The sequence below is a fragment of the Cibotium barometz genome, chromosome 50 (assembly GCF_041138505.1).
Source record: "Cibotium barometz isolate CiBa-2024 chromosome 50, ASM4113850v1, whole genome shotgun sequence".
NCBI classification, from domain to species: Eukaryota; Viridiplantae; Streptophyta; class Polypodiopsida; order Cyatheales; family Cibotiaceae; genus Cibotium; species Cibotium barometz.
The window spans coordinates 43,848,755-43,864,681 of NC_141095.1; the positions used below are offsets into that span (position 1 = coordinate 43,848,755).

At 40.6% G+C, this 15,927-nt stretch overlaps 1 protein-coding gene across 2 annotated transcripts in view; it reads left to right on the forward strand.

The window, feature by feature from the left end:
• The first annotated feature begins 11,508 nt into the window (after positions 1–11,508).
• LOC147610143 (ADP-ribosylation factor-like protein 8a) overlaps positions 11,509–15,927 on the forward strand; it is a 58,889-nt gene continuing 54,470 nt past the window's right edge. The window contains exon 1 of one of the 2 annotated variants that reach the window (XM_086787012.1): positions 11,509–11,673. In XM_086787012.1, the coding sequence (XP_086643138.1) occupies positions 11,636–11,673 (38 nt within the window). In that variant the 5' untranslated portion in view covers positions 11,509–11,635. The remainder of the gene's footprint in view (positions 11,674–15,927) is intronic. The other variant, XM_086787014.1, reaches the window with a different exon arrangement.

Consider the following 15,927-nt stretch of genomic DNA (forward strand, 5'->3'; position numbering starts at 1 on the left):
CTGTTCGCGGCACAGGCCAGGCCACAACCTTTGAACTCGGTCATAGTCAATGCTCAATCCATCTCTAGTGATTTTTGTCCCAAGTAAATAATGTCTGTTATGAAAAACTCACATTTACTTAATTTAGCATATAGTCGATTCTGTCTTAAAATAGTTAAGACAATCGTGAATACGACTATATATCAAAATATCATCCAAGGAACACAACACAAATTTTTTCAAATGTTCAGGAAAAAGATCGTTCATCATCTGCTAAAAAGTGGTTGGAGCATTGGTTAACCCAAAAGGTAATATGAGAAACTCATAAAGGCCATACTAGTCCGAAAGGCGGTTCTTTCGACATGCCTTTCATGAATACGTATCTGGTGATAGCCAGTACGTAAATCTATCTTCGTGAAATATTTCGTTCTTGCTAACCGATCAATCAGGTCATCTGATCTAGGGAGAGGATAACGTTCTTAATTGTCAGCTTGTTCAATCTCTTGTAATCTATACACATTCTCTAGGTGTTGTCCTTCTCTCTCCTAAGCAACACAGGTGCACCCCAAGGTGATTTACTTGGACGGATCTAGCCCATCTTCAAATAATCTTCGAGTTGTTTGGTCAACTCATCTTCCTCAGCTTGGCTCATCCTGTAAGGTGGAGTACTAACAGGGTGAGCACCAGGGATCAGGTCAATACAATGATCTACTGCCCTTTTAGGTGGTAAGTATGAGAAAGATGAAGAAAGTGGAATCAATACACAATGGAAAACAGTATACAAAGAAGGATCCATTATATTACCAAAATCAACTGTATTTACAAGAGGTCCTTGAGAGGGATGTATACAATCACCTAAGATACTATACTGGGTGTTCCTATGTTCAAAAGAAAAAATATGACTAGACCAATCTATCTAGGCTTGAAGAGTCTTAAACCACTCAATCCCTAATAACAAGTCTACATGTTCTAGGTGCATAATATAGCATTCCAGAGTATCTTTGTAGTCCTGAATCCGGATCGGTAGCATCTCCACCTTTTGATCCCATACTTGCCGACCCGCAGGTAGGCTGTACCTCTAGGTATGATCGCTGGGCGTTGTTTCAAGACCCAATTTCTGCACAAGTTTGTAATTAACAAAATTGTGTGAGTTGCCAGGGTCTAGAGGAATGTGGATTCTATGGCCATTCACTTCTCCATAAACTCGAAGAAGATCATGCAAGCCAAAAACTTTAGAGTTGAACAGATAATCAGAACATGTACTAGGGCGAGAAAGTAGAGTAACTGACGTACCTGTCAAAGACAACTGGTTAGCTGCCTTTGGCTTGGGCCCTGCGTTGGTCTTTGCACCCTTTTGCTTCGGGCACTCGTTACGCATATGTCCTTTTTCCTCGCAGATGAAGCAATGTCTCTCCTTCTTGAGCTTCAAAGCCTTAAGGAGACGTTTCTTCTTTGCTGGTGTCGAAGTTGAATTCTTCGAAGGTTGGTTCGAAGACTTTCCTTCAGTCATGCTAGCCATTGGTGCGGAGAACTTTCTTTTGTGCTTGTTCCCCTACTCGGTAACGGGTTTAGACGTAGAAGAGACCATTGTATCATCATAGATACTGGCGGTATGAATGGCTTCGTCCAAAGTTTTGCATTTGTTGTTTTTAACCTGTAAACGGTATGAGTCGGGTAAACCGGGTACGAAGAAACCCAAAAGAGTTGTGGAATCCATCTTCGTAGCTTTCATCTGCAAGTCCCTAAATTTCTAGAGATAGACCTCATAAGTGAGGTTCTGCGAGGTCATGGTCAAAGTAGTAAACCGGGCAACAACATCATAGTCATCCTCTTTCTTGAAGACGTCTTCGAACTGTGCCCCAAGTCGTTGGTTTAGGGTTGAGTTCCTTCCACCAAAGCAAAGCTTTGCCTGAGAGGAAACCTGCTGCTAATTGGATCTTTTTTCCATCATCATATGGATGAAACTGAAAATGGACTTGCCACTTATGTAGCCAAGTGTCCACTATCTCCTTGCTACGCTGCTTTTGCTCGCCCCCAGACGTTCCGAAGTAATATTGGGGCCTAAAGCAGATGCCAAGGTATCCATACCCGAAAGAGTAGATAGGGTAGTGGTCAACAAAGAGATGGAGTTCTGTAAAGCCTGCATCTGCGCAGCGGCGATTTGTGCTTGACGTTCCGAGGAAGAAGCTTCGAGAGCAACTTTAAACTCTTGGAAATCTGATTTTGAAACATAATTGTCGAAAAGATCAGCATCGGTGGCTTCCGTAGGTAGCCGGCAGGGCTTCATGTTCTAGAAAGGGCTCCAACTCGGATTCTTGGGTCGACATCTTGAAGAGGGCAAGGTGAGAGAAAAAGTTGATCTTGCACAAATAAGAGTGCTAGACAACTTGAGAGCTTGAGAGCTTGAGAGCTTGAGAGATGTGTGGCAAGAAGCCCGCTTAAGGGAGTTTATAGGCTTCCCCAAAAGCTTACTTAGCTTTTGCTTTTGTGTGTTTTTTTTGGCAAAAAAATAAAATAAAATAAATGTATATATAATATATAAATATATATATATATATGTTTTTGGTTTTTTAAAAAAAACACTGGAAAACAAGGCATGGGTTTTTAAACCCCTTTGCTAAGGTTCACAAAAAAAAAACGAAAGAAGGCAAAGCGTGGTGTGGGTTTTTCTAAATAAAAAAACAAAGCTAAAAAAAATCCACCTGGCGCTGTCGTTTGCTTTTCGCTAATTTCTGTAGCATCTTAGCGCCGCCTACCTACCACCCGTTGGCCTGCGTGTACCCGCGAAGGTTGGCCGCCTGCGCGCGCCTGGCTGCGCAAAGCAGTCCGACTGCTTGCATACAGTTTGCCTACCAACGTGCACTGGCTCGCCCATCTGCCTGCCTGTGTATACCAGCTTGCGCACGTGCACCGCTTGTCAGCGTGTGTGTATTACCCGCCTGACTGGTGCAGCGTTCATGTTGCTGGCCTCTTCATACAAGTGGGCTGCACAGCAACCATACAAGCGCTACACAGCTACGGCCGGCGACCCCTCTCTCTCTCTCTCTCTCTCTCTCTCTCTCTCTCTCTCTCTCTCTCTCTCTCTCTCTCTCTCTCTCTCTCTTACAAAAACACAGCCGACTGGCTTTTTCTTTTTTTTTTCTCTTCAAACTGTTCATACAGTTGAAAGCATATCTAGCCTTCTTCTTTGCCAAAGCAAACAACCCATAACAAGACCAAAATCCCCATGACCACGGGTTCCTACGATGAAATTGAAAAAAATAGCAGTATACTCAAAAAAACAGCAAGCTTCTTGAACTCATACCTTTCTTCGACCTCTTTTCTCTACCTACCGACTTGCTCGTTCACGAGGCTTGCTTTGATACCACTGTCAAATCCCCTTAGGATCTCCCGTAGAAAGCTCCTGGTACAAGACTCGAAACCTGCAAACAAACCAAACAAACATGACGGGGGTGCAGGCCTGACTCACCTCCCAACCTTGACAGTCGTGGGCAAGCCCACAAGTCTTGGCTGTTCCCACCAAGCCACGAGTTGAGCTAACTAGATGGATGTACCGACCAATGTCTACCTCGTGACGTCCCATACTGCCACGAAGCTACCCTTGCCCATATAAGCAGCAAGACAACAGAGAGAGAGAGAGAGAGAGAGAGAGAGAGAGAGAGAGAGAGAGAGAGAGAGAGAGAGAGAGAGAGAGAGAGAGACCTGTTGGAATCAGCTATCTCAAGAAAGAAAGATATTAAGGGTAGCAATCATAAATTCTCCTCCATAGGAATTTTTTTCGTGCATTTTAAAAAATATCTATGGAATCAAAACTCTCATCAACTTAGTAGTTTGGGAGTTATGAATTTTTAGAGATAGAATAGTCAAATAGGAGAGCAATACGAATATACATGTGTGCATGTGTCTCTATCACATAAACACATATCTATGTGTCTCTCTCTCACGTGCATTCTCTTTACATCTTTGTCACATGCATATACAGAACCTTCTCTCACATACATCACATGCACATACACTCTCTTTTCTTGCATACACACTTTCTCTCTCTTCTCACACCTCTCTCTCTCTCTCTCTCTCTCTCTCTCTCTCGCACACACACACACATACATACACCCTCCACACGCACGTGTGTAGCTGTGTATGCATACTATATGAATGTGTATATAATATCATTATATATTAACTATATGTATATTGATTTATATATCATTATTATAATATAGATATATATATATATATATGTCTTTAATTTTCTTATTTACAATATTATATATATATATAGCATTATATTATAATATATTAGTATAGATTTGTTTAACATCCTTACTTATTATATGTTTATATGTTGTTATCATGTATATTTTAAACTTAAATATTATATACCTTTATATTTTTGAATTATATTATTTATTTTAATTTTCTTCTCACAACATACCCCTACACCTCTCTCTCTCTCTCTCCCTTTCCCCAATATGTGCCTCCCCCCCCCCTCTCTCTCTCTCTCTCTCTCTCTCTCGCTCTCTCCTGTGCCCCAACACGTGGCTCCTCCCCTCCCCCATCATACTCCCTTCTCTCTTTCCCCTACCCCCAACACTTGGCCCTCTTCCAAACACCACGTGTCTCCTCCCCTCCCAAAAACTTGTGCATAATAGATAGTATAGATATAGATAGATATATTATACACACACACGTATAATGTATATATCTATACATGTGTGTATAGATATATATATACATGTGTGTATAGATATAGATAGATATATTATACACACACATGTATAATGTATATATCTATACATGTGTGTATAGATATATATATACACACATGTGTGTATAGATATATATATACATGTGTGTATAATATATCTATTTATATCTATTATGCATATAGACACACACATACATATAATATATCTATCTATATACTATCTATTATGTACACACACACACACACACACACACGTGTGTATATGCGTATTTATAAATGTAAATAAAAATAAACACACATACACATATTTTTAATTTAATTTAATTTGATTTATTTTATTGAAATCTACTTTTATTCTCTCTCTCTCTCTCTCTCTCTCTCTCTCTCTCACACACACACACACACACACACACACACACGTACACGTGCACATGCACTTATGCAAACACACACTCTCTTACACATAGAAATTCTCTCTCTCTCTCTCTCTCTCTCTCTCTCTCACACACACACACACACACACACACATATACTCCCTCTCTCTCTCTCTCTCTCTCTCTCTCTCTCTCTCTCTCTCACACACACACACACACACATACTCCCTCTCTCTTCTCACACACACTCTCCCGCACATAGAAACTCTCTCTCTCTCTCTCTCTCTCTCTCTCTCTCTCTCTCTCATGCACACACATGTAAATATATATTATATATAATATTATGTTTTACTATATTTAGACACATATACCTATATATGCATATGTGTGCGTGTGTGTGTGTGTTAATAAAATAAATACACACACACATACACATATAATCCTAATTAATTAAATTTTACTAGGTGGGGATGTGTGGTGAGGTGTGCTCACTCTTAAATAAGTGTATCTTACATACAATGTCTTATCTTTCTTTACAATGAGAGAGAAAGAGAGACATACCTAGAGGTTAAAGTTTTCATCTCATGAAGCTCACCTTTTAAGAAGGAGGCCCCTATTTTTTTCTCAAGAAAATCATTAGGCCCTTTCTCCCTTGGCTCACTGCTTCCTCTCCTTTGGCCATGTGGAAGGGGATATGGCTAGAGAGAGTGACATGTGGTAGGGGGAGAAACTTATGCTTAATAAAAGTTAAATTTACAGCAATGTGACGAGCTATGGTGGATCAAACGGAAGAATCAACATCATTAGTGAGTGATTAGATGATAATTAGGAGACAAGATTAGTGAACAATTAACTGATAGCTTAATGTAGGCATGGATACTCAAAAACTAGCAAATTACTCATTAGGCCAATGCCTCAATTTATACAAGTTTGTCCATGATTTGCTCCACTGATTTGTTCCTTGATTTGTGCCACCTCCCCTACATATGGGGGGGGACACCTCATCCTTGATTCACTCCACCTCTTTTACTCGATTCTCTCCACCTCTTCACTTTTCCCATAATATCTCCACACATCCTATATCTCCACACATCCTATATCTTCTCATGCTACCCTTTATTCTCTCCCAGTAGATACCTCTCACATTTTCATTAGGCCAATGCCTCAATTTATACAAGTTTGTCCATGATTTGCTCCACTGATTTGTTCCTTGATTTGTGCCACCTCCCCTACATATGGGGGGGGACACCTCATCCTTGATTCACTCCACCTCTTTTACTCGATTCTCTCCACCTCTTCACTTTTCCCATAATATCTCCACACATCCTATATCTTCTCATGCTACCCTTTATTCTCTCCCAGTAGATACCTCTCACCTTTTCACTGCTACCCACTCATTTACTGACTCTCTTTTACATCCTCTTGCTCCCGCACACACCCATTCACTGTAGCCCAGGATCAATGCCTCAAGTCCCTAACTCATAGTCCTGACACACTCTCTCTATGTGTCCAAGGCTTACTACAAGTACCTGTGACCTTGACTAAAGTGCTCACACATACATCTACCACATGGCCTACATCATCGGTGGCTCAGAGTTGTTTTTCTCTGTTGGGGCAGGTTACATTGGGTTGTGCGGTTTCTCTCTCTTTCTCTCTCAGAAAAGATGATCTGACTCCACTTCCTTAGGAGTCTCCATGAAGTTTTCTGATGTCAATCCTTCTTCACTGGGTTTGCTGTAGTTAGCAGTCTCTTGCCATGTGTCCTGGCGTCCCACAGTTGTGGCAAGTGAAGGTTCTTCCTCCTTCCTTGCCTCTTCCTTGTTCTCGTCCTCATGAGAATCCTCCTCGGGTATAGATTGTTTTTTCCTCTCCAATTGTTGGGTCCACCCTTTTCTTCTCTTTGTCCTTGGTCTCTTGCTCTAGTAGAGCTCCTTCTATCTCATGTAGCTTCAATTCTGGTACATTCTTTAAGGTTGCCACAATGTTTTCATATTCTCCTTTGTCCACACTTGTCAGAAGCACTGCTAGTGCCTCATCATCCTCTACCTTATTACCAATGGCTGCCAGTTGTTGCTTAATGCTTTTGTATTTGTTTAAGTGTGTGGTTAGAGGTTCACTTTCCTTCATGTCAAGTTTGTAGAATTGCATTAGCAGATTTATCTTTGATTTTTTTGCTTGAGTTCCAAATAATTTATTGAGTTCATCCCATGCATCTTTTGCCCGTTGTATCCCTGTAATGGGATGAATGATTTCATCATTTAAACTGAGTGCAATGAGTCCTAATGCTTTCCCTTCCACTCATTCTCCTCAATCACCTCTGGGCATTCATCTCTTCCCTCAACTAGCCCCCACAGATTTTTCCTCATGAGCAAATACATGGTCTTTGTTTGCCATGTATGAAACTGCTCCCCATTAAATTTAGCTATTTCTTGTGCTGTGCTCATGAGATGATGTGAAGGGGGTCTTACCTCTTGATCCAATTAAAGATTCAAGGATAGTGTCTACCCTTTTACAACTCAAATCTGGTGTTAAATGATTATTACAATAAATTTATCAGCATAAATTTACCAAAAATTACATAAAGCCAAGTGTAGCTGATCTATATTAAATGGTTGGAGTATCAAACATTTCTCTAAATTGTATTCTGAAGTGATAGGGATCTGTATTAGATACCCAATGGTAAATTTGAATCCTCAATTGCACCAAAATATAGTGATTAGTACTGATTAATCACTGATTAGTGAAATAATCTCCTGTTTTGTGTATGCAAAAAATACACTGATTTGGAGGGATTAATCGGGATAGTGATTATGATAGAAAATTCAATTTGAACACATAGACATGTGTAGCACCTTCCCAATGTTGGATTAGATCCACCAATGCCTAATTAACACCTTGATTAGGTGGATTAATTAAGCAATTTACCAAGATAATTCATTGTTCATGTGCAAAAGATTGTCCCAACTTGGAGTCTTCAATTGATCCACTTGCACAAATCTAATCTCAAAATGCTTCAATATAGTGGTAGATAAATGTGTCTAGATATGTTTTGAGCCCACAAACATCAATATTGAAGCTTTAATGAAGAATCAATCAAGTGATTAACAGAGGCACTTCCCTGACTGTGCAAAGTGATGGATCTCACTGTAGACTTGATGAAATAAAAAACTGTCTACACCAGCTTGTAGAGCATGCTTGAAAACCCCCAGGCCTATCTGGAATTAGACCAATTCGAAGGGGGTGTGTTGCATGGAGCTTTTTCCACAAATCTTTTAGTGCCTCTGCAAATTGCGCTGCCGCCGCTGCGGCCATTCTACGTCGAATTCACCCGATTCCTTTGAGCTATGTGTAGGTCCTTGAGTCTAGTATGAGCCTCTAAAAGAACTTGGGCAATGGTTATGTGTGAAGGGAGAGAGAGCTCCTCCACCAGCCTGGGGGTACAGAGGCTAGTTGAAAAAGAGCCAAAAATTAGATTATCTCATAATTATGATTAGTAGAATTAATAGCAAGGTAATTAGCCTTAAAATCCAGATGAATCCTAAGCTTGGCTCTGTTGGAACTAGGGTTGCAGGAAAGCACACAAAGCTTGGAGAAGAAGAAGCAAGAATGCACACAACACAAAGTGTATTAGATTGTGTCAATGTACAAAAGATAAGTTAGCCCTAGAATGATGGGCGTATATACAAGCTGGGGGAAAAAACCTCCTAAAGAGGGTGTGTTTGCATTAGTGCATGTGCACGTGTACATGTGTGTGTGTGTGTGTGTGTGAGAGAGAGAGAGAGAGAGAGAGAGAGAGAGAGAGAGAGAGAGAGAGAGAGAGAGAGAGAATACTGGGGGAAAAAACCTCCTAAAGAGGGTGTGTTTGCATTAGTGCATGTGCACGTGCACGTGTACGTGTGTGTGTGTGTGTGTGTGTGTGTGAGAGAGAGAGAGAGAGAGAGAGAGAGAGAGAGAGAGAGAGAGAATAAAAGTAAGATTTCAATAAAATAAATCAAATTAAATTAAATTTAAAATATATGTGTATGTGTGTTTATTTTATTTACATTTATAAATACACATACACACACGTGTGTGTGTGTGTGTGTGTGTATACATAATAGATAGTATATAGATAGATATATTATATGTATGTGTGTGTCTATATGCATAATAGATATAGATAGATATATTATACACACATGTATATATATATATCTATACACACATGTATAGATATATACATTATACATGTGTGTGTATAATATATCTATCTATATCTATACTATCTATTATGCACAAGTTTTTGGGAGGGGACACGTGGTGTTTGGAAGAGGGCCAAGTGTTGGGGGTAGGGGAAAGAGAGAAGGGAGTATGATGGGGAGGGGAGGAGCCACGTGTTGGGGCACAGGAGAGAGAAGGGAGTATGATGGGGGAGGGGAGGAGCCACGTGTTGGGGCACAGGAGAGAGCGAGAGAGAGAGAGAGAGGGGGGGGGAGGCACATATTGGGGAAAGGGGGAGAGAGAGAGAGAGAGAGGTGTAGGGGTATGTTGTGAGAAGAAAATTAAAATAAATAATATAATACAAAAATATAAAGGTATATAATATTTAAGTTTAAAATATACATGATAACAATATATAAACATATAATAAGTAAGGATGTTAAACAAATCTATACTAATATATTATAATATAATGCTATATATATATATATATATAATATTATAAATAAGAAAATTAAAGACATATATATATATATCTATATTATAATAATGATATATAAATCAATATACATATAGTTAATATATAATGATATTATAAATCAATATACATATAGTTAATATATAATGATATTATATACACATTCATATAGTATGCATACACAGCTACACACGTGCGTGTGGAGGGTGTATGTATGTGTGTGTGTGTGCGAGAGAGAGAGAGAGAGAGAGAGAGAGAGAGAGAGAGAGAGAGAGGTGTGAGAAGAGAGAGAAAGTGTGTATGCAAGAAAAGAGAGTGTATGTGCATGTGATGTATGTGAGAGAAGGTTCTGTATATGCATGTGACAAAGATGTAAAGAGAATGCACGTGAGAGAGAGACACATAGATATGTGTTTATGTGATAGAGACACATGCACACATGCATATTCGTATTGCTCTCCTATTGACTATTCTATCTCTAAAAATTCATAACTCCCAAACTACTAAGTTGATGAGAGTTTTGATTCCATAGATATTTTTTAAAATGCATGAAAAAAATTCCTATGGAGGAGAATTTATGATTGCTACCCTTAATATCTTTCTTTCTTGAGATAGCTGATTCCAACAGGTCTCTCTCTCTCTCTCTCTCTCTCTCTCTCTCTCTCTCTCTCTCTTTGTGTTGTATTGCTGCTTATATGGGCGTAGCACTATACCTCTAAAATGCATGCCTCCCATACATCTACACTTTGAGGGATGTTTTATACTTATAACCATTGCTTATCACCAGTGAGTTTGCATTTCTATTCAAGGATGGCAGAGACGACAGCCTCCTTCTACGACTGGACACGTGCAATTGAGGCCCGCTCTTTGGCCAATACATTAGAATTATGCTTGTCAAGCCAAGCTTACGTAGACTTCATCTTGGATTCGTAGGCTGCCTGTTTGGCAGTGTTGGGTTTAATGAAGGTCTTTTGGAGGCAAGCTTCGATCTCTTTGAAGTGCTCATCGATGTCTTTCGAGGTTGCCCCGATGTGGCCTGGGCAAGGTAAACTTATTGGCCTCAAATTCACTAAATACCTTGTGTGGCTGCTCCTTACGTTATGACACTAGGTCAAAGGCCTTGGCCAGGGATGCCATCATAGGACAACTTCTACAGATGAAAGAAACAAATAGACAACAGAACAACAATGTAGGATATAAATGCTTACACCACCGCTTGGAGGACAAGAGAACATGAGAGAGCATGAATAGTACCTGTCAAGGTCTAAGAGAACATGAGAGATCTTGAATAGTACCTGCCAAGGTGTGGCTATTGTTATGTGTCTTAACGTGGTTTCACCGCATCCGTCTGCCCACAACACCCTGCTCATATTCCATTTCCCTCGTGTGCTCCATGACAATGATGATTTATTGTCTACGATCATTCGTTATTTTGCGCATGATGTTTGATTCTAACAGTGTGGTAAACGTGTGTCATGGGTGTGCATGCGCACGCGAGAGAGAGAGGATACAACTTGGAAATAGTCTCATTGATGAGCAGCAAAATCGATCATCCTCAAACGGCTTGCAACGTTTAATATTTTTTTTTAAGAAAAAACTAGTAGTAAGGTTTACAAAACTTATGAACACTAACAAAATTATCTAAGTCTCCCTTATTTATTAATCGAATATCTTTTTTTACTCATTGTAGGCCCCTATTCGTATACACGTATACACGCATGAGCACATAAACATATACGAACACACACACACATAAAAACACACCAGAATTGCGGATGTGTAAAGACGCTTAATGAGCGTACATTTTTTGCCATTAATATTTGGTGCCGAAGCTACCCCTGCTCTATCGTGCTTTTCACTCGTGGTCGTCATCATCATTCATCTGGCGTAGTCGTCATGGGCCTGTGGGAAGCGTTCCTCAATTGGCTGCGCAGGTATGCGTCCGAGATCTGGCTTACACAATAATCTCAGATATAATGGTTAAAATGACGGTAACTGTTAAATTAATGGAGATTAATGTCTTCTGTCTATCGCCCAAGATTTCAGAGGGCGCATCTAAAGCAGAAAGCTTCTTGAGGCCTTTAAAATCACATAAATGCCAGAAAATCTCGTTTCGATTTATGTGGGCATTTTCCAGGTTTAGTAAACAATGCACTTTCTTTATCAAAGCAATAGTTGATGGATCAGGCTAGTATCTTATTGGCACAGACTCTTAAGGCATCAAATAGATGAAGCAGTGCAGGTCTGGAATTATGCCGACCCTAATAATCATTATGTGCTTGCAAAGCCTATCCCTGGGTTTATTCAATTTGGAGGTACTAGAGCTATGGTACCCTATCGTGTAGCAGGGAAGGTGAGGGACGTAGCCACATCCGATAAAGAGCAAACATGCACCTTGGAGATACACCCATGATCACCATGGTGTATCTAAAAATTGAGATACATGGTCCCACGATACTTTTTGATGATAGATGGGGTGATTTTTTATGTTTTTTAAATTTTTTTTGAGTTCAAGGTCATGGAGAGCAAAAAAAGTTTTTTTTTGTTTTTTGTTTTTTTTTTGGGTGTGAAACATGGCGGTGCTTGCACATTGAGTCCAATACTATTTTAAAAGCAAGATGTGTGGAACACAAGAAAATTATGTTTTACATCCTATGGCAATGGTAAGAAGGAAACACACATGTTGTGGTTACAACTTTGGCAGGACCAACCATAGCTGCTTGACTAAAGGGCATTATTCATGGGTATGCAATGCCCATCTTGTTTGATGGTGGCGTCTTGGAGGACATCATTGAGGATGGTGTGGTAGAGCGGTTGAAGCTGGGAACAGTGTAGTAAGAAAAAGAATTCGGCCCCTTTGGCGTTTGGGGAGTATGCAATGCCCATCTTGTTTGATGATGGGATCTTGGAGGACATCATCGAGGATGGTCTAGTAGAGTGGTTGAAGCTGGAAACAGTGTGGTAAGAAAAAGAATTCGCCCCCTTTGGCTTTTGGGGAGTATTTTGAGAGTTAGACATTCAAGGTGCCATAGTTGTTAGGTCCTGAGAGGGACTGGAAAGAGTACAATCTTTGAGGTGCCCAATGAGCAGCCAAGTGTAGACATAATTCTTATCATTATTTATTTGTTTTAATAAAACAAGATTGGCAGTCAACCAACCCTAAAAGCCAGCCAACTAGCCCATATGACACTATAAACAAAGGGCTAGGTCGGAGAGTCATTGTCAATTCAGGCATTCAGTGAGTAGTAAGTTCAGAGACAGAGGACAGCTTGTGGTTCCTCGACATACTGTGAGCTTACTTCAGCAAGTGCCATCATCATCATTGGCAGCAGCAATAGGGAAGCGCCCCTATTATCAGGCTTTGCATTTACCATACTGCAGCCCATTGTACATATTCATGCATAATGGAATACACAGTAGATTAAGGCATACCTCTCTCTTGTCTACTGTGTTTGACAATCACCTCTGTTAATTGTATTAATCTCATCATTAAGACTTCTGACTCTGACTTTGACTTTGATAATTTTTTGTCTGAACACTTTCCACTTTTGATCTCCTCTTCCAAGTCTTGCTAAAGTACGGAGCACTTGTTCCAATGCTGTCCCCATGTCTGCTATCCCTTTTACTTAACACAGCGGCGGGTCACCTGTCGGAACTGATCATGCTTGATGCTAGGCCTTTGGCAATGATTTGGGATCTTAATGATGTATTGGTTTTGAGTACATACCCTTAGGGAATGCTTTCCTCTAGCTTTGCCTATTGGACAGACCACTCCATCTGCTACCTCGTTGCATTCTTCCGATGGATTTGTGCACACCCCCTTGGGACTTATGCTTAGTGGTTGAGCCTAAATGCTCTGATGCCAATGTTGCATCCACAGGAGTCTTGCTATACTGATCCACATCCCTAAGCTTGATTAAGAACAAGATGTTGATTTAAACATGATTAAGACAGAGAAGAGAGAGAAAGTTGGTGTAAGGTTTTCTTGTATTTCATATGGTACAAAAGTGTGACTTCATGTCTTCACATGGTTAGGCCCTTGGTCAGCTCGAAAGGGGGTCACCTTTGGCTCCTACTGTAACTTGGTTGAACACAATGCTAATCAATACACTTAAATACACTAAGATTTGATGGACACATGCTCAATACAAGAAGTAATTTGCTGAATTGACAAGACACACAATGAGCCGGAACGGCCGGCTCCTTTCTCAAATAAAGTTTATTGATCTTGGAATACAGTATTGTAAACAAGTGGTTGTCGGTGTAGACTTGCAACTCACACTACCCTCCCAAGTGTCCATGTTCCCTACCATCTGCTCTCTATTGTTCCACCAACACATGGTAGCAACAATTTGCAAGAGAGTACGTAGGACAAGAGAACACTACACAGGGTATGTGATCTTGTAATCCGGTTTCTCCCTCCTGCTACTTGCTTCCATATTTAAGCATAAAAGCTAACCAATTGCAAGTAGAGTCGATGACAGCGGAAGTCTTCGTGATGGAAGTCCTTGGAGTGATGAGATCTTCGATCTATCGTATTTCTTCGGCGACAAAAGTCTTAAAGAGGATGAAGGGAACCTTGGGAAAGCTTCCCCTATGGTTCAACTTGAGAAAGGAGGGCTGAAATTACGGTTTTCAAAAAAAGACTAGAAATTACAGCAATAAAGAGAGCTGTTTTATTGAATTTCAGTCATTGGGAGTGTGTAGGAGAGTGATTAGCACCCGGAAACACTCTTGGAAGCTTGGAAAACACCTTAGCAAGCTTGGAAAAGTGCAGAAAATATAGCCCAAAATGCCCTCATGAAGGAGGCGCCAATCTCTAGAGAGAGAGGAGTGAGGTGGTGAGTTGTCCAGTGTAGATGGCAGGCAGGTGCTTTGTGGAGCAAGCTAAAGTGGACACATGGCTGGTTACTCTCTTTGTACAAAGGGGATATGGTCTGGGCGGTGGACATTGGGTTTTGTCCACCTCGGGACATTAGTGTGTGAACACTGGACCGAGTTGGTCATAATTTATAAGTGAGTTTTGGTCGCCCAAAACTTAATGAAGTGTGTACACACTCACTTATAAATTAGTGTTAACTCCTAAGGCTAGGTTTATGACCAATACTTACCACCTGTCACATGCCACATAACCATGTCAGCAGACAGTTTCACACGCACGGTTCGTAGGCAGACGTCCCCTTACTCGGAACGACACATTGGTCAAGCAAGCATGAAAATAGCATGCAATTTCAATTGCAAGCAATTGCAAGCAAGCACATAAAAATGCTATGCAATGCAGCATTGGTATGGACAATCCCTGTTCATGAGACTACACCAAAATAGACGTGCTCCAGGCAAGTACACGAGGTATCAGACCCAATGGAACACCAATCCACCAGGCATTTCCGGGCATGTACACAGAGGCACAAGTCCCAACGGAAAGCCAAGTCCACAGTATCACATGAGTGGCATCAATCCCCCGCATATACAACTGCCATGGACACCAGTCCAATGTACATACATGATGAGAAAGCACGGGTGGACCAATTGGGTGGCCAAATGGTGACACCTACATATGCTTCTCTTGACTTCTATGATGACTTAACTGATGGATGACTTGAATGATTTATGCAATGATGACTTCTTGGCTTATATATGTGGAAGGGTGCTGGTCGGCCAGCTACAAGTGCTGTCAGCCTGTTCTGGACAAAGCATATTTATTTGATGAATTTGCTGGCTGTCGAAAGGGTCCCATGCCTTCCCATGGTGATGGTGCTGGTGCTGATGTGCTGATGTGTTGATGCTCTAAATGCTGACTTAGTCAGGGATTCTATTATTCACGTTGAGGAGTAGCCATGGCACGAGCGTGCACATGACATTCAATGTCCTTAGTTCTTGAGGAGGCAGTGGCTAAGATAAACTAATCCTAAACTGCTTTCCCAAAGCACCCATGTTACATTGGTATCAAATCTAGGAAACATAGTGCTTTAGCTAGGGTTGCAGCTATGGAGGGTTGAAGAAGACAGCCATGGCTATGGAGTGTAAACAGTGGAGAGAGAGAGAGAGAGAGAGAGAGAGAGAGAGAGAGAAATGAAATGATATATTAACGTCTTCAGAAGGCCAAAATGACCTATGAGACCAAAAAGGTTACAACAATTGGTGGATCTGATACAATGTCTGTGTAAGAAAAGCTAAAAACAACTAAA